Source organism: Anastrepha obliqua, chromosome 2 (genome assembly GCF_027943255.1).
Source record: "Anastrepha obliqua isolate idAnaObli1 chromosome 2, idAnaObli1_1.0, whole genome shotgun sequence".
Lineage (NCBI taxonomy): Eukaryota > Metazoa > Arthropoda > Insecta > Diptera > Tephritidae > Anastrepha > Anastrepha obliqua.
In genome coordinates, this window is record NC_072893.1 from 132,920,331 (window position 1) to 132,940,097 (window position 19,767).

The 19,767-nt window shown below is 39.7% G+C and overlaps 3 protein-coding genes across 8 annotated transcripts in view; 1 reads left to right on the forward strand and 2 right to left on the reverse strand.

The window, feature by feature from the left end:
• The window catches only part of LOC129236841 (interference hedgehog), a 116,264-nt gene extending 103,450 nt beyond the window's left edge, over positions 1-12,814 (forward strand). For 5 of the 6 annotated variants that reach the window (XM_054871098.1, XM_054871095.1, XM_054871097.1 and 2 more), the window contains 4 exons: positions 6,816-7,478; positions 7,544-7,723; positions 7,786-7,940; positions 10,188-12,814. In XM_054871098.1, the coding sequence (XP_054727073.1) occupies positions 6,816-7,478; positions 7,544-7,723; positions 7,786-7,940; positions 10,188-11,330 (2,141 nt within the window). In that variant the 3' untranslated portion in view covers positions 11,331-12,814. The remainder of the gene's footprint in view (positions 1-6,815; positions 7,479-7,543; positions 7,724-7,785; positions 7,941-10,187) is intronic. The other variant, XM_054871101.1, reaches the window with a different exon arrangement.
• LOC129236843 (regulatory protein zeste) lies at positions 720-4,788 on the reverse strand. The gene is made up of 3 exons (XM_054871102.1): positions 3,981-4,788; positions 2,249-2,694; positions 720-2,179 (listed from the first exon to the last, which is right to left on the reverse strand). The coding sequence occupies exons 1-3, from the start codon at positions 4,334-4,336 to the stop codon at positions 1,524-1,526; spliced, it is 1,458 nt and encodes a 485-aa protein (XP_054727077.1). The 5' UTR covers positions 4,337-4,788; the 3' UTR covers positions 720-1,523.
• Positions 6,027-6,743, reverse strand: LOC129236844 (selenoprotein H). Its single transcript, XM_054871103.1, has one exon. It carries the CDS (start codon positions 6,624-6,626, stop codon positions 6,186-6,188), a length of 441 nt encoding a protein of 146 aa, XP_054727078.1. The 5' UTR covers positions 6,627-6,743; the 3' UTR covers positions 6,027-6,185.
• Positions 12,815-19,767: the final 6,953 nt, after the last annotated feature.

Genomic DNA, 19,767 nt, shown 5'->3' on the forward strand with positions numbered 1-19,767 from the left:
TCGTAGTCACTCACCTACCCATTCGGCTACGGTGATCGAGGATATTGCATTCTTGATTGCACCAAGTGGTATGAATACCAATTTTGCTAAAATGTTACTCACAGGAGAACCCCCTCTTGCCACTACGTCTGCCTTTTCGTTTCCTTCAAAGTTTCGATGTAACGTAACACAGATTAAGGTGACGTTATGGTTTTCGCTCAAGGTGGTAAGGTTATTCCTGCTTTGTTCCCCCAGTTTTGAGGTTATTGCAGCCGATTCCAGTGTCTAGATTGCAGCTTTGCTATCCGAAATAATAGCGACGTTGCCCTTAAAAGAGAAGTATGCGATTAGTAGCCTACAAACTTCACCTATTGCCAATACTTCCGTCTGGAAGGCACTGCAAGTATTAGGAAGACGCACAGATTTTCCAATTCTAAGTCTATGAGAATACATATATACCTGCTCCAACACCACAATCTATTTTTGAAAGTGTGGCAAAATTAACACCATCGACACCAGACTTCCAATGCACTTTCGCCAATGTTGCATGCTACCGCTCTTAAGTCCATGATCGACCACGTACCACAGTTGTGTTATCGCCTATTGGTCGAGAAAAGCTTTAGTCCACTTATATCTACATATTCCCTTCATATTCAACTCAGCCTTTTGCTTTCCTTTGTGTAATTTCTTTAGGATATAATACAAGTTTTAATTTTTATTAATTTATTTAATAATTCGAGATAAATGTTTCTGTATATACAACACGATTTTGTTCCGTCCTTACGAAACCTTACATTCAAAATAAGCCTTAGGTGTGTTTAAAATACCTAAATTTGTATGCATCTTTCACACATGAAGACATGGCCCTCGCTCAGTCAAAAGCAGCATCGGAATCAGAAAAGTATCAGCTTAGCATTTGTAATAGGATCGCAAACGTTTACAAGCGCTGCAATACTGTCGCTTTTATTCCGTGACTCAAACAAGCCATTTGTTACATATCGCGTCCCCCTTATGCCAGAAAGATGAATGTACCAAAATGAAAATGTTGAAAATCAAGCTTGAAAGTTCATTACTTTTGTAAAATTAGTTTTCGTTTCCGATATAAAAAGCTATTTGTGGTTTCCTTGTACGCATGGTGTTCTGGGATAAAGGAAAAGTCAAAAATTGCAATTTTTTCTTCTCTTCTTAAGGGGCGCGATATGTATATACTTGTATATATATGTACATATAAATCTTAAACTTGAATTCCATTGCAAGAATCAAAGAAAAACTTAAAAAACTAGCTTATCAGATACGCAAGTAGGTATATTAAGTGTGTTGAGCATAACTAAATGTTTACATCATTTCATATATGAAAACATATACCAAAACGCCCATTGGATTGGCGTAATTATGAAACTAATATTTCTTAAGGTAAAATGTAAAAATGTTATTCTAAAATTCTATTAAAAAAAAATTATGCAACTAACTTATCAAATACGAAAACATGCATATTCAATTCTCTCCTGGCATCGCATCAGAGTGCTGCTGCCACCGTTTTATACCTACACCGAGCTCGGACTCTTACGCAATATTTTTTCTTCTTCCTGTAAGATGCGTATTTTCATTTTCATTTCCTCCACCTGCAGGCGATGAAGCTCGCGCAATTGCTTTAACTCCTCCTGCGCCCGGTTTAATTCGATTTTCTTTTTTTCAAGTGTCACTTGCACCTCCTTGAAACGCAGTTCAGCCTCCTTCAGCCGAAAATACTGCAGTTTCTCCTCAAACGTTTCCGCGCTCATTGTTGCATTTCCCGCCGTCGTAGCCGCTGCGTTGCTCACAGTCACAGTGGGCACGGCTGTAGCTGGGGCGGGCGCGGTGGAAATTGGCAATGCGTGCAATGTTGTACAAGTGAATGTCGGCGTGGCGGTGGCAAACTGTGCGGTGGCTGGCGATTGCAGCTGCATTTTCACTTGGTGCTGCTGTTGTTGATGCTGTTGGTGCTGTTGCTGTGCTGCAACGGCCAGCTGGTGTTGGGCAAGTTGCTGTTGTTGCAATTGTTGCGCCTGATATTGGGCCAGCGTGATTTGCTGCGGCTTGATCTCGCTAATGATCTGCTGATTGTAGGTGGCCGCAGGCATGGCAGTTATCGTATGCTGCTGCGTCTGATGCTGGCTGGGTATGGTGATGCGCGTTGGCGAAGGGATGGTGATATGGGCGGCTGTGCATATAAGTAGAGAAAGGCAACCAAATGAAAAATATTCACTGAAGTTAGTATACTCGTACTTACTCGTTGAATCTGATGGATGTTTTATCTGTAAAATTATGTCTTCGCGAGGACGGGCAGTTTTGAATTGCAACAAATCGTTGAGCGTCAACTTTTCGGCGCTAATTTGGTCTACTGAAATCGATTGCGTCTGTATGGTTTGCTGCTGCTGTTGCACCTGTTGTAGTACCTGATGCTGCTGCTGTTGTTGTTGTTGATGCTGTTGGTGTTGCTGTAAAGTATCGATGTGAACCGGATCTATCGTCCCATCGCTAGTATCCATCTCAATCTCTTCGAACGCCTCATTGTGGCTGTCGTGGTCATCGGGATCTGCTGCGCTGAGCTGGAAATCGGGCTCATCCTTAATTGGATGGTTCGGAACTTCCGGTTGTTCTGTTGTTTCAATGATTGTTTGCGAATTATTTGGGTCCTTCTGCCCATTAGGACGGAAGGGATACTGCTTGCGGAGACTGAAAAGATCGGAGAAATGATGTCAAAAAATATTTCCGCAAAAAATGGGTTTTTTCACTTGATAAATAATTTTTTGCAAACTGTTTGCTAATTTCATTGTTAACAGTTATTTTCAACCGGAAAACCGACCAAACCGGAAGGTCATTCCACAGTATTTTTATTTTTTAAACATGGCGGCTAAAATGAATTTTTGTTCATAATGTTGCTATTTGTACTTGAAAACGCTTCACTTAAAAATCTTTGTATATTTCGGTTTTGTTTCTTTTAGTTTTCCTTTCTCTGTCGGTTTTTTTCTTTTAGTAATCGAAATTTTAGGTTTTTTACTTAGTAGACGTTTTAAAAACCGATATTATTGCAATCTGATATATTTAAAAAAGCGCCCATTCCTACACTCCATATCCGCTCTATTTATCCCCAAATCTTGCTGCTGAACGCGTCGGTATGAGAATCAAGCTAGTGAACGGTATGTCGTCTGCTCAGAAAGCTACTCGCAGTGGCGCTGAGTTCATTCATCGATTTTGCACACAAAACATTCTGTAGAATTTTCTTTTTTTTTTACAAAATAACCAACGGCAATGCGTATGCTACATTTGAAAAATACGGAAATATTCACGGTCTCATAGTGCTTTTACTTGTATGAGATACTTTGCCCACTTGAGATACAAATTATTGGCGTTGAGATATTCTCGCAGCCATTCGTTTGCCGCCATTTTTAATTGCACTCGAAATACGAGTAAGTGCCCAACGACGATGAATGAGGGCATGAGCAAATGAGGCTGCATGTATTTGCGGAGTGAAGCGCAACGCTCAGATACCATGGCGATGACTCGTCCAAGCACGTTATTGTTGTTGCTGACGCGTTTATACTTCTGCATTTGGCTCCATTGGGTTTTGTGAACAGCTTTTCGCTCGACTTGCTTGTATTTTGAGGTATTTTTCGCTTTAGTGGCGATTTGAGTCCAACACGCCCACCAGCAGTTCAGCAAATTTCATTTGTTATGAGTTGGAATGTAGCTTTCAATGAGCTGCTTAACGACGCATGTTTGAAGCACACACTCCCGCGCACATATGTACATTGCCACTGCTGGAGGGAGTAAAATGCATTTCTCGGGCGACCGTTGAGTGTCCCGCATTCGCGCGTAACAGGTGCAGAAATTAGAGCAGCAGCGTACGAGTCAGCGATTGCTCCAATCCTCTGCGAAGCCATAGAAACGGCATTATCATAAAGGTCTTACCCCTATACCACCGAGCTGTGACAATTTACCTACTCGTACATTTTACTTACCGGGCATTCAGCCAGAATTTCTGAATCTGCTTCAAGTTTCGCACAGCGCTCACACCTGGATGCGAGTTGAATTCGCGCACTATGTTCTCCCAGGCATCGCGCACCGAATACTTGGAGCGCTGCTTCTTCCTGAATTTGATATCAATGACTTCCTCATGCTCATGGAACAGACTGTAAAGAATCGCCTTTTCTTCCTGCGTGAAGCGCGGTGTTAAAGTCATTTGGCCTGTCTTGTTCCCAACACTGCTGGCGACCGTAGAGTTGGCGGCGTTGTGTTCGTTCGCACCGTTGAGGGTGGTAGTAACCACAGTCATGGTGTTCTCAGCGCCTCCTCCGCCGGCAATGCCAGTGGACATTTGACGCGATTTCCTCGCTATGTTGACGGCAAAAATTTACAATTGAAGAAGAAAAACCCAACAGCCGATGCGCTGCTACCTCGGCGATGTCTTTGCTGTAGAGAGCTCCACTCGAAATAGCGTTAGCTCAAAGAAATTCGTGTTTAATGAGATGTATTGGCTTTAGCTTCACTAAAAAATTATTAAAAGCGGAAATTGTTCTCAATTCTACACTTTTCACTAGCTCTTGCTCCTGCGTACAAATGCACTTAAATGATAATTAAAGACGTGAGTAATTTTGCAATACTGCCGCGCTTTTTAATATTATTTTCAGGTCACTGGATATTGAATTTACTACGCAACAGCCGATAGAAATTTTTACACTTTTAGAGTAGTTTTTTCTTGACAAATAGCAAATAGAGAAACATGAACACGAAAACGTTGTCGCACACTCTAGATGAACCCACTCACAACGAGCTACAGAAAACGAGTGACGGGTCGCGAATTAATGACAGTCGGCCATGTTTTGAGTTTGTTTTCACCAGCTGCAGTGATGCCAGAAAGACACTTTAACATGAAGTATTTTTGGTAATCCTCTGTTATGGATAATGAAGTTAGTAAGTTGAAGACGGTTACATATATTTGTATAGGGTTTTTCAATACGAGCGGATTGAAATGGAAAAATTAAAAAAGAAGTTACACTGCACAATCGTCTTAGGAAACGCTTTAAACGTATTTGTGTTGTCCTAATGTTTGCTTTTTGCGAGGAATCACATAGAGCTTATTGTCTAGTGTTAATGGACCGGCCGCCGTAGCCGAATGGGTTGGTGCGTGATTACCATTCGGAATTCACAGAGAGAAGGTAGGTTCGAATCTCGGTGAAACAAAAATTAAAAAAAAAAACATTTATCTAATAGCGGTCGCCCCTCGGCAGGCAGTGGCAACCTCCGAGTGTATTTCTGCCATGAAAAAGCTCCTCATAAAAATATCTGCCGTTCGGAGTCAGCTTGAAACTGTAGGTCCCTCCATTTGTGGAACAACATCAAGACGCACACCACAAATAGGAGGAAGAGCTCGGCAAACACCCAAAACGGGTGTACGCGCCTATTATATATATATGTATATATAATGGACCATAGCGCATTCTAGGAAGATAATTGACACAAACGTTTTGTCTGAGAAAAAATAGCTTTCGCTAATCATAAATTTTGTTCCGTTGAAATTTCCTTGAAATCGGTGCCAATTGGATATGTAATCGACTTCCAAATGAAAAACTCATTATGTATTTCCCTTATTATTATGATTAAATTTTAATAAAGCCCGCTCTCTGAAAAATATTTGCAACATTAGCGGCAAAAACTGAATGAGTATTTAAATTTAACATTTTTCTCCATTAGACGGTTAGTACAAACCTCCAGCCTAAATTCGAAATTTAATTTTATTGCATCAAATATGGCAGCACACGATGCGATCATGGCGCGCTCTGCCGGGTAAATTTTGTAGTGGCACTTACCTGTCTATACAAGGAACAAAATACGCCACCGTAGCTGCCAAACTGTGACTTCACAGTGTTGAAAGGCGTGTAAGTTTTCAAACTGTGAGTAGTTGAGTGAAAAACTCGAATAGCCGAATAATTTTAGAGCACTGAAATTTTGTGTTTAAAATTGGTTCTCCTATGACGGATGACTGCGAAAATGAAAAAAAATACAAATATCAAAAGTAAACAAAAATTATATTGAACAAAATTTAAATGGTTCTATTTTTATCAAATAAGTATTTTACTATTTTTTAATCCTTCAATTTTTACAACAACTTGACTACGTTTCTTGCCACACATTTTTGCATCGAGCTTTTGGCCTTCGCTGCTTGCTCAGTACACCGGAGCTTCGTCATCGTCCTCCATACCTTCTAATAAATCCTTTTCCTCTGCATCTGGGTAGAATTTTTTCAGTACCTTTGATATTTCTTCCATTAACGGCTCATAGTTGGGTGGGAATTTGTCGCGTCTGGGCGGCCCTTTATCAATGCCCGACCAAATTTGGTGGACTGAGGTGCGAGCGTTCTGCGAAAATCCGATCTCGAAAGCACCATCTCTTGGCGCCAATTTGCCATTGTTGTTGCGCACAAGCTGTATAATGCGATTGGGTACCTGCTCGGCTACATATGCGGCGAACTCCTCGGCTTTGGTCAGGAAAATCGGGCACTCGAGCGTGTGTTCTATGTAGATCATGGCGCGATTTTTGTCGAAGTTTGGGTCGGCTGCCCAGTCGACTTCGCGTGGTTTCTTCGTCTTCTTGCTTTTGAGCGGCATTTATTGGTAGAGCGAAGTATCGAAACAGATAATTTAATAATGTTTTTCCGAAAACATTTTGTAAGATTTTTTTTTTATTTTCAAAGGTGATGTAAAATTCTTTATACTGAAAAACTCACGATAACTTTTTTTATTATTATATTATATACGATTATTAACACGTTCTCTTCTAAACTACTTTCATTGCAGCCAACATGATTCCGCCTTCGCGTCCGAATGTGACCCGCTTGGCTGACGACTCGGTCATGCTGCGCTGGTATCTGCCTAAGAACGAGGGTCTGTCCATACAGTTCTTCAAAGTGCAGTACCGCATGCTCGGGGACTCGAGCCGCAAGATACCGCGCGAAAACTGGCAGACCACCAACGAAGACATCCCCTACGGTAAGCGCGATCGCAACTTTGAAGGCGTGAAGAACTTTACGTCATCGGTGACAGGTTTGAAACCGGATCGTTTCTATCGGTTTCGCATCATTGCGGTCTACTCGAACAATGACAACAAAGAGGGTAACACCTCAGCGAAATTCTTTTTGCAAAGTGGTGAGGCTTTGGGCCCCACAAAGGCTACACTACCCGCACCAGAGCTGGCGCGCGTGGAGCCGCTCTCTGAAACTGCGGTAATACTATACTGGACGCTGCCGGCAAATCCCGTTAATGTGCCGGATGGCTTCTACGCCTACTATCGACTCGCCTCTTCCGCGGGCGAATACCTGAAAGCGACAGTGGATGGCCAACATTCACGTAAATTTAAGATCGACATGCTGGAACCGGGCACCGCATACGAGTTTAAGCTACAGTCCTTCAATGCGTTAGCTGCGTCCGAGTTCAGCGCCATACTGCAGGGCAAAACGAAGAGTGAGTAGAATGCATTCTAGTGTTGCGCTTGTACAGAATTATAATGCCACCTTTTTGCTCCATAGAACCAGTCCAAACAGACGTCGCCGTGACACCAGCGGCTATTCCACCACCGAAAGCCAAGGAATCGAACATAGCCACGTATCCAATAGTGGCGGGCGTTGCCGGGTTCGGCATTCTACTCATAGTGGCCATCATAGCGGCATTTTTATGCATTAAACGCCGAAAGCCCGTGCAGTCAGAAGGTGAGTAAAGCAACGTAGTAACGACCTGGTGAAAAGCGTTTGAGCTGGTGCGTCTCTTTCAGATGAAAACAAACCGCAACTTGATCACATACAGGCTGACTTCGTGACGCCCTCAGTGTTGGGCGTGGCGACGCATCACAAATCGGGGCACCGCCTAAATGGCGTCATTCCGCGCATGAACATCACACCCAATCCGCTGGCTCAAGAAGCCGACAAGGTATGTAGGGGCCTGCCAATCGGTTGTACATAAAAACCTTACGCCGTCACTTGGCGTAATTTGTTTAAAAAGTCGCACTTTTATTTACGACTCTTATATTTTCTCGATATTTTACTGCTTAACTAAGTATTCGAGTTTTCGATTGTAAAAAACGAAAAGCATTTCAATTTCGAGCTCGATGCTTAAATTTCACGAAATCTTTGGACAAAATTGTTGCTTGTACTTTATAGTCATTTCTAGTGGGGTTGTATGTATGTCTTTCAACAGCTGTTGGTGCCTCGACTATGTAACTACTTAAATAGAGTATAACTCGACTATTTCAGCCTTTCCAGCAACTCTTCTGCAAACCAAAAAAAAAAAAACAAAATCACGAAAAAAGTTATTTGGCATTTAAGATCTTTTGTATTATAGTTGTCTATGTATGTATCGCCATAAATATTTTGTGTATATGTATTATATATTTATGTATAGAAAAAGCTACTTTAATTGTATGTATGTATGTATATATGTATAAAACCGCACAAGGCTCGAGGTATATTTAGACGAAGCTGATATAGAATGACCAGTTAAGAATGACAGAAGTAGAAGCTACGCTGATGCGTGGCATAGAATATCAACAACAAGTGACCATCTCTGCTCCGCTGGCAGAGCTCTAATCTGACTACCATTCGGTAGTGTCTGGGCTCCAAAGTCCGGGCATGGAACATCAGATAATAGAAAAAGATATTTTTGTAGCGGTCGCCTTTCGGTAGACAATGGCAATCCTCTGACTGTATTTCTGCCCTAAAGAAGTTTCTCATAAAAAACATCTGCCGTTCGGAGGTGGCATAAAACTGTAGGTCCCGCCTTTTGTGGAAAAACATCAAGACACCCATCGCAAATAGGAGGAAGAGCTCGGCCAAACACACAACGAAGGGTATAATCATTCATCACCAACTTTCATTGCTGTCTGTTCTACCTTCACTTTTTGCCGAAATTTTTATATACGTACAGGTAACGTACAGGTAAACTCCAAATGAGGTAATATACTATACTACTAATATAATATAGAACAAGCCAATTCCCAAAAATATCCTGCTTCACCTTGGTCGGACCGCTTGACACGTGAAAAAGGTACTGAAAAGTTTCTCCTCCGAGTTATCGCAGTTATTAAATGAGCCATTCAATCAGAGCCGACTGCTTTTTATCCGCCACCCATTAAAGACGGGGAGCGAAGTGTGTCACGAGTAGTCCGCCCCATTTTCGCCCAACTGCGATCTGGATAGCTATTCCGAATCAATCCTGATGTGGTAAATGCTAGCACGGCTTATATGGAGGTCATCAAACCTTCCATAACTTCTTCTCAACCCAATAACGCCTTGAACTCATTCTGTGGACCGTGCTCGTTTTCTGGGTCTCAAGCAGCTTAAGTTAGATGAGAACGAGTGGGAAAACTTTAGGGGCTTGATTATTAGTGTTAGAACGGTGGTTAAAAGCGTTGAGGTCAAGAGAAAGGTTGGAAAAGATGCAACGGGGTCTTGCTAGAGGTTTGATTTCAAACCTTATTAGCGCCTACCTAAGAGGATCGGCTTGCTCTACAGATCTAGACATCTTAACCTGAATTAATTGGAGTTACCACGGAGGAGCGTAGATTTTGATTACCTAAAAGGATGAACTATTCAGGCTGTACAGAAGTCTCTAAATTCTGCGCCTTTTGCCGAAGCGGGTTGTTATCGTACTGCCCGTGTTGCAAGTTTTTAGCTATGCTGAATATTTATTTAGGCACTTCTGGATATGAAAATTTAGCGAGGTGTGTTTCAGAAACTCGCTTTCCGTTATTCATTTCTTTATTTTTAAAATAATCAATCCAAGTAGTTTATTTAAGCTTTAGAAGCTGCGCTGATAACTTTTCTCGCTACTAATCTACTTTTCCATGCCTCACCTGAGAGCCCAATTCTCTTCAGGGGCCTTTCATGCAAAATGTTATAGTTTTACCGCCGTTTCCCTCTTGCCATTTATATGTAAAATATTCTCACTCACACACATACACACATACACACATTTATACCGGATCCTTTTCCATTTCACTCCAACCTTTCTATGCCCTTCTTTTCCGTTTTTTTTTTCTTCGCCTTGCTTCACACTTTCCCTTGGCCGAACTATATAAAATCAACATACGCTTACATATGCATATATTTAAGTATTACTAGTGCGACTCTAAGGCATTTGCTGCTATTAGCTTAGAAATATCAGCGTGAACTGTTCTAGAATCGCAATGTGATGGAGCTACGCTTCCTGCCCAACTGCAGCAATTCCGGCAGCTCCAACAGTTCGGCCAGTGCCAGCAATTCGGCCACAGCTCACCCGTATACGAGCAGCAGTCATAGTCTACATCAGGAGCAGTCCGCTACCGCCTCTGCCGCTGCCACCTTGCATGCCGATGACGCTGAGCCGCACACACCACCACCACGTTCTTCCTCTTCCTGTGAGACGCTGGAAGCGAGTGAAGGAATTTTCAATGCAACCGATCCGAATTCACCACTCTCCAAGCCTTTGCCGCCGTTGCCCAACCACAAACTGTACGCGCAACAACAGCACCACCACCACCAGCATCCGCCTCAGCAGTCGCATACAACCCCACCAAAAATGACCAATAACAATGCACAAGTAAGCGCCGCTCTAACAACAACAGCAGCAACAGCGCCAAGCGCAGTAACGACAAATACAAATTACGCTACTGCGCATTACAACAACAACACGAATGCAATGCATTTGCATACGAAATCGAATTCGTCTCATTCATCCGCCTCATCATTTCATTCTTTACATAATTCACAGGCACATCTCGGCTCGCATCAAGGTCTACACCACGCGCAGCCATACCATCCACCGCCACCCGGCACACCAACACTAATGCACAAACGCGCCGATTATATGCCACATCATCATCACGTCGGCGCTGTGGGCCAACATCCGCCACCGGTGCCGCCACATCAGAATAACAATCACAGCGGCCACCACAACGCACATCATCTCTACCAGCAACAACAATATCACGCACATTCGCAATCGCCACAGACGCCATCACTTGAGCAAGAGCGTCGCACGCTGGAGCGCAGCGCGCGCAATCTGCACTACACAGCGACCGCGATGCCGGCGAATGTGACGCAGCCGCACGATGGCGCCATGAACATCGACGGTTTGCCGACGCGCATACCATCGCTGCGCCGTACGCGACGCGCCTCCGGCAGTGCTAACAACAATAATGGCGGTGTGGGCATACCAATCGTGTCGGGCAGCCCGCGAGTGCAGCGTTCACCGATGCCGGCGCGCGCCATGATGAAACGCGGCCGGTTGGGCAGCCACAACGACAACATGTCCTCTGGCAGCTTGAACAGTATTGAGGTGTGAACGGTAAGCGTGGGATAGCCGATGGGCTAACGGAGGGGAGGGAGGGGAGAAGGAGAGGGATGAGAATGATGTGTTAAGGGGTAGAGGGTGACAAGAGTTTAGGATAAGTAGTATTAAGAGCTGAGGTAGCCTAAAAGTAGGCAACATAGAGGCGAGACATAGTTTTAGGAAGTACAAAAATGCTTCAGTAGGTGTTTTTAGAAGTTTCTCGAATAAGAGAACTTAGGTTAAGGAAACTCAATTGATGAGCTGACTGTGAAAAGTTTTTGAAAGAAAATCCTGGACATGCGGAAGGACAGACAAAGGAAAGCAAGCGGTTTTCATAGAAAATAATTTGTGGCAAAGCTGTTCATATTCGCTGAGCTCTACAAAATCCTGAAGAGGACTGTAAAAAATTGGTATTTAATACTTTTGGAATTATTAGCGAAAAATGGAAATTTGCTGAAAACAGGATTTCGAAAAGTCGAAAAATTTTGTATTGAAATCGCGTTTGAGCGGAATTGTAAATATATGAAATTAAGTATTTTTAGTATTTTACTAAACTATAGAAAAAATGTAATATTAATCAATAGCTTTAGAAAGTAAATAATGTTTCGAATATGTAACTCGAATGTTAAAAACTAAAAACGTAGATTTAATGAATATTATTGCATACTTTCAGGCAGGGTGCTGTTTTTAGTGCCTTGTTTTGTAAAATGTGAACGGCAACGCTGTTTCCAAATCCATAAAGACTTAACTGAATTAAATTACGTAATGACAATCTTAGTTGTAGTTCTCAACCCAAAATGACAATCAACTTACCAGCTAGCAAAGTATGTGCATATGTAGGTATGCGAGTAATTCAACCACTTAGTTTTTCGTTAAATCCGTCCTAGAGCAGGAATAATCAAAACACAAAAAAAATTAAATTGTTGGTACATACTAAAGACTAGTGGGCGGGCGATAAACGCTTTCGAAATACTGAGCCAATCTAAAAATTTAGCAAGAGTCGCCTTTAAAAAGGCTTCACAAGCAACTGAATTTGAAATGGTCGGCTACCCTCTTAAATAAAATTGTTTTTTTAACTCTTAGTTACAGTACAAGTGCCTAGTTTTTGTATTTTTTAATGCTAAATATTTTATATATTTTTCTAATTAATTAAAATATAATTTTTGTGCTTCCTACAGTTTTTGACTGCACTGTTTACTATTATGTTTCAGAGCTTAAGTTTTTAAAAAGTATTTAATTTATTAAAAAATAATCTTAATTTGATTAATATTTTGTTTAATATTTTCGAATCGAGCTGAAAAGATTTAAATTTGTTTCTTCCTGTGGCGACTAATACTCCGCCAGTCAAAATAAGTTTTAAAATATTTTTGTGTTTTTAAAAGAAATTTACTTTTATGTATACATTTTTTAATAACAAATTAATATTCTGTAATATTTACTTTCGGCAAAATGTACGTTATTTTTTTATTATTTATAATAATGCATAGCTAATAACAAAATAAACTCGATAAACTTCTATAGATAGTTAAATAAAGAAAAAAACAAACTGACTTCTAATAAATGAAAAAAAAAAATCTTCTCTAATATGTAAAATTAAAAAAAGGTAATTATATAAAATAGTATTGCATCAAAATTTGATTCTAATATTACTGCAGAGAAGTAAAGCCGCAGAAAATTTAACGCCTAAAAGCATTCTATGGAGTTGGCCACTGAAATGATCTTACGTCGGCAAGCCACTTTACACATTTTGCAACTAACACTTCCATTGGGACTCTCCGCCTATTTTTGTTCCTCTGGCAGAAAGTTAGAGAAACGTTGGCGCAAAATATGAAAAATTGATAAAAATATTTGAATGTAATTCAAAATTAAATTATTCATGAAAGATATGTTCAATTTCGATTGTGCATCAGACGTTAATAAGTCAACAACACTAAGAGGCATCATCATCGATTTGACTTTTTCAAGACACTACACTCGAAACGCTCCCTTTCATTTCCTACTTTTCCTATCATCGTCCTATTCTCAACAGAGAAATGGTTCATTACCGTGCACACAGGAAGAAGGCATATGCAAATACAAATATGTGAATTTATATACATATGCGCAGTCACCGATTAACCTTCGTTCTCTCGTTGACTTTCAATTTTCGTAGTGACATTTCCACGTGTGCTATTTTTTCTTTTTTTACTTCGCATAAGTAAGTTTACTTTTCTCTTTTATTTATTTTTTTTCAAATTTGAAGTTTACAGAATACAAAAGTGTAGTGAGTATTTCAAATGGGGAAAACTTCTCCGATCCCTTCGTGGAATCGGTATAGTATACTGTCTGACGGTATACCTAAGTCCCCCAAAGCTAAACGCAAAAAATCCATTATCTCTGAAGACTCTTTCCCGGTATTACCGGAACCAGTGAAAACAATCAACGCAAATGATCCGAAATTTATTTTAATTAAATCAACTGATACCTCCAACCCTATTGCTAAATACAGCGTGTTTGCTAAAAAGAAGGCCCTGGATAGTATTAGTACAGAATATAGCTCAGTGAGCATACTTCGCGATGGGAGCCTACTCGTACTAACTAAATCAAATAAAGTGGCTGAAAAATTTCTAAAGTGCAAAAATTTCGGTGGTTTATGTCCAGTTTCAATAGACTTACACACATCGTTAAATACTTGCAAAGGTACTATCTTTGATATAAATATCGCAAACACAGAAGAAAAAGAGATTCTTGCAGGTCTTAAATCCCAGGGTGTTGTTGCTGTATATAAATTTACAAAAATTTGTAACGGAGAAAAAGTCCCAACAGGCTGAATCGTTCTGACATTTAACCTTTACAAGGTCCCACATGACATTGATATCGCTTGGTACTCAGTGAGAGTAGAAGAATATTTCCGAACACCAATGCGATGCAGAAATTGCCAACTGCTCGGCCACACTATCAAAAGATGCAACAACAACCCCACTTGTGAGAATTGCAATATGCCCCCACACAACCCCGAATTATGTCAACGTACCATGTGTGCAAATGGTCTTGGCTCTCATTCAGCTTTTGACAAACACTGCCCTTTATATTTGCAACAAAAAGAAATACTGAAAATAAAAACACAAAACAAGTGTAATTATAAAGAAGCTAAACGTCTGTACAGAATCCATAATCCCACACCCGTTAACTGAAATCAATCTTATGCATCGGTTGCTAGCTCCACACAACCGCAAACAAGTATACTCAACTCAAATTCCATAGCTCTTCCTAACTGTTCAAACAGCTCTGACGACCCATCGATTCCATCACCAACCAATCATAACTCTTACTCTAACGGATCCAATAAATCATTCGATTTGATAAAAAATACCAATAACAACTACAACCCAACAGATCTGCAAGCTCTCTTCTCTTCCTTCATTACTTCAAACAACTCTTTTCCTCTTACTACTCACGACTCTAATGCGAATTCAAACCTCTCATCTCTTTCCACTCAACAAAATATAGTTACTACGCACACGGTAATTCCCCAATCTCTTTCGATACGTAACTCTATCAATTCAACACCCAACTTCTCTTTACTCAATAACGAACATAAAATCCCTACTACAAGCTCTTCAAAAAACACCACATCTCTTTCATCCAACCTAAATCCAACAGAAAAACAATCCCTTACAACCATCTCTTATGAGCACTTGGGTTGTGTAGATTCAAATCTAAGCAACACAGTGACTACAGAAACTTATACAGACATCCTCAACGGCGTCCACGAAGAACCCGTACTATAGGTTATTTTACTCTGAAATAACCTGAATAGTACAATAGGTAACCATTATAAATTTCATTAATGATTCTTAATATTCTTCAATGGAATATGAAGGGATATTTTAACAACTACATAGAATTAGAAACTTTGATTAAATACCGTAGCTCCCACTTAATTTGTATCCAAGAAACACACTTGAGACATAACTCTACACTATACCTTCCTAAACAATACTCAACTTATTTTCACAACTTCTCCCACTTCAATCATGCTAAGCAAGGTTGTGGACTATTAGTCCATAAAAGCATCCCTCAGAAATTCAAATCCATTAATTCTAATCTGTCAATAGTGGCAGTTGAAATGAATCTAAAAACTCCCATTACTATTTTTTCTCTATATATCCCTCCAACCCAAACCTTTTCAGATTTAGATTTAATTCAGTTGTTATCAAATGTTACCCCTCCTGTTATTCTCTGTGAAGATTTAAATAGCTGGAGTCCACTATGGGGCTCACCCATGGCCAACCGCAGAGGCACTATAGTCGAAGACTTCATACTTCATTCCAATTTGGCAGTTCTAAACAACAATAGCCCAACTCACTTTTCTACACACAAATCCTTTACGCACATAGATCTAACAATATGTTCCCCACAACTACTTCCTCTCGCCTCATGGTTCACCTTAGATGATCTGCACAACAGCGATCATTTCCCCATAATATGCTCTATCACTCTATGCCCCACAAACTCCCCTTGCTGCAACAAAACCAAAAAATATAACACATCAAAGGCTAACTGGAGTAAGTATCAAGAAATTTTGCTTACGAAGCGCCTACCAGCATTTGATGCCCAAAATATTAACAAAGAAGCAGCCACGAATCAAAAATCCTTGCGCAAAGCAGCAAACTCTTCTATTCCATTAACTCACTCCCGCAAAACTTCGAGGCGAGTCCCTTGGTGGACACCCGAGCTCAACGCTCTGCGAACCGAAAAAGTTTCAGCATGGAGAACATACAAAAAGTCTCCCTGTACTTTCACACTTATAACATATAAAAAATGTAATGCCAGATTCTTACGACTTGCTAAACGTAAGAGTTTTGAAGAGTTCACTAAATACTTAAACCCAAATTCTTCAACCGGAAGCATTTGGAAAAGAATAAAGACGCTTACAGGTACATACACACCGAAAATCCCTAAGTCTATAACGTCCAATAGCCAGATTTTTTCCGACCCATCGGACATCTCCATAGAATTCGCCAGGTACATTTCCGAGGCATCGCTCACATCGAACTTTCCTTCACAATTCATTGACCAATCTAAAAATACTTCGCACGCGCGCTCTGCAGACTGTATAGACAGTTTGGCCATTCACCTTGAACATGATATCATCTTCTATGAATTACATAGAATCAGTTCTTAAAACAATGAAAGGAACTACACCAGGACTTGATGATATAAATTACCAAATGCTGCGTTTCACTCCTGTGATTTTTAAAGAACGTTTGATTAAATTTTATAACGCTATATGAGTTCTAGCATTATTCCAATAGCAAAGCCTAATAAAGATCCTGGCTCAATTGCTAACTACAGGCCGATTTCCCTTATTTCATGTGTCCGTAAAACTATGGAAAAGATAATATCGACAAGACTAATGTGGTTTCTGAAGGAACAACATAAAATATCTCCATTTTAAACTGGATTTACACCTGGTATAAGCACTCTAGATGTCTTACTCTTCCTCGACCACCACATATCGAAAAATATATCTTCGAGAAACCACACTTCTATTCTTTCTATTGATTTCACTAAAGCTTTAGACGAAATTGGTTGTCACTTTGTATTAAAAAAGTTACAAGAATGGAAGCTTGGCCCGAAGATATTTAACTTCATTAAACCCTTCCTCAGCAACAGAAAATTCCGGTGTAAAATAAATAATACTTTATCACCAATATTTCCGTTAGAGAATGGTATCCCCCCTCTCAGTTACACTATTTCTGATAGCATTCGATGATATAAGTCGATTGCTTAGCCAACAACATAATGTAAAGCATTGTCTACATGCCGATGACTTATACATATTTTGCAGTCACAAAAACATAACAAAAATCCAAGATTCTTTCAATAGCGCTCTAAATGCCATTGAAAGTTGGAGTGAATACACCGGTGCTGGCATTTCATCAGAGAAATGCAAGCACTTACATATTTGCAAAAAACATACCTGTAAGACCTTTAATATAAGCCGCATAAATTTTAATATTCCAAATGTATATTAACTACTCTAAACATACTCGGTGTTATATTTGACAACAAACATAGTTTTAATGCCCACTGTACTAATTTAAGATATGTACTAGCTACCAGGCTTAATATCATTAAATATCTAAGCTCAAACAGAAGCTTCGCACACACAAATACTTTTCTTAGTGTCACCAGGCTAACGTTACAGAGCAAAATCGATTACGGACTACAAATATACATATGGTAAATGCAGCAAAGACACCCTTATCAAGATCAAGGCGCCTTTTAACATGGAGGTGGCTTTCTATAAATTGAAGACCGCATACAATATCTACGCAGTTGTATTGTTTACAAACTATCTTGCACCAGTGAACATATTCTACATCAAGAAATTCAGCTTCTTAAACAAAGGAAAATTTGCATGTCACATAAGTCAGCACTATGCGAAATAAAAGAATTTGCGTCTGATTTGAATATGGACGCACACCCAAGATCCCCGCCACCAAATTCCCACCATGGGCGCTGAAAAGAAGCGTGTTTGTGAATGAATTAGCTCTCCTGCTTAAAGAAATAACAAATAACTCTACTTACCAGGCACATTTTTATAGCGTAGCAAATCCATTGCAAGAGAATGGCTGGAATTTCATATACACGGATGGCTCGAAAAAAGATGATGGAGTCTCATTTGCTGTAACAAACAGCAATGGCGACACTGTCACCGGTGGACTCCTCCCGAACTATGCAACCATATTTGACGCGGAACTCCAAGGTATATTATCAGCTTTGTCTGTGACTAAAGGCATCAATAAAAAATCGGTGATATGCCCTGACAGTCTATCTGTCTTTAAAGCTGCCAAAAGATTTCGTATTACTGTCGATCCTCTATACCGTTTACAGCAACTACTAATTAGTCTGTCACCAAAAGTAAAACTCATGTGGGTGCCTAGCCATGCGGGCATTACAGGTAATGAATATGTCGACAAGGCAGCAAAACGTGCTTTAAAATTGTGTCTCCACTACCACATGTCATTCGGACAAAAATCCATCAAAAATATATTCTCCAAAGTTATGGGTTCACGGCAAGAATGTAATTGGTCCAATTATAAACACCAATATAAAGAAGTGAATCTGCATGGGAACGGGGTCATCTTACCAACAAACATATCAACCTGGATGAATAAATGTTTTATACGCCTAAGGTTAGGCCACTGCCTTCTAACACATGAATACCTTTTGAAGAATTCTCAACCACCTTCATGTACTTTCTGCAACAAATCTGATCTAAGTGTACGCCATATTTTGCTAAGTTGTACCGCTATTTCCCATCTACGCACGCAATATTTTGCAAATAAAAACCCACTTAAAATTCTCTCCAATGCAACAGAAACCAACGTAAAACTTATTTTCAACTTTTTAAAACATTTGAACATGGCACATCTAATTTAAGATATTATAATATATAAGTATAGTATGTAAATAAATATAAGTGTATAATAATATATAATAACAATAAGTAATAATATACTAATATAATTATTTCACGTAATGACTTAGTCGATAGCCCTGGTAGCTAGTGCTGTAAATATATTACTTTATAATTTTAATCATAATTTAATAAATAGTAGGAGAGGGGCAGATGTCGAACGTTGACGAACGCGGGGCCGATTGTGCCGCAGGAAGGTAACGCCGCATGAGTAAGATAACGCCGCATTTTTTGGTGCGTGCAGCCGGCTACAGACGTTATCACGTCAAAAAAATAAAAAAATCTGAAAAACCCTTTTTTTGATTAATTTTTTTTTAATTTTGAATATAATATTTTTCATTTTTCTAAATTTTTGGACAACGACAAAAATAAAAATTTTCCAACTTAACTATGTTACATACTTTTCTAACCCAACACCTTTTCCATGCAATCTCTATTTAGCCATCTTAAACGTATTTTGTTGGCGGTGGAATGGCGAACATTGAGCACTAAAATTTTTTTTAATTTTTTTTATTTAATAATATTTTTGTTTTAGCATTTGCAGATGGTAAATGCAAGAGTAGCCTAGTTTCTGGATTTTTTCTTGCTCCCTGACGGGAAAAAATTATTTCCGCCGCAGCTTGCTTATCATTTTTATTACGATTTCTTGGTAGAATGGGGTAGAACGAGTAAATGTGAAAAAAGTATGTGGGTGCCTATTTTCAGGGGTTGGTTATGAAATAAGGAGGAAACTGTATTTCTGCTTTGCTTGCTGCCCATTTCTCCATGCCAAATTTGGTGACTGATCCGATTATTTTTAATTTATAATTATAATTTTTCCGCCTTACCTTATATTCCATGTGCGCAAAAAAAAAAAAACAATTCAGGGGAAAAATGTGCTTCTGTACTATATTACAATTTATGGAATTCACATAGAATTCCCGGTCTATCTCCATTTTAAAAATTTTAGCTTAAAAGGCCTCTACGTAAATAGGTCTGAAA

Bases quoted from the DNA above. Each gene is read 5' to 3' on its own strand.
- LOC129236844 (XM_054871103.1), bottom strand. From the start codon at position 6,626: ATGCCGCTCAAAAGCAAGAAGACGAAGAAACCACGCGAAGTCGACTGG.
- LOC129236843 (XM_054871102.1), bottom strand. From the start codon at position 4,336: ATGTCCACTGGCATTGCCGGCGGAGGAGGCGCTGAGAACACCATGACT. The intron at 2,695-3,980 runs GTAAGTAAAATG...CGATCTTTTCAG, and splicing joins AAATTCTGGCTGAATGCCCG to TCTCCGCAAGCAGTATCCCT. The intron at 2,180-2,248 runs GTAAGTACGAGT...TTATATGCACAG, and splicing joins ACATCCATCAGATTCAACGA to CCGCCCATATCACCATCCCT.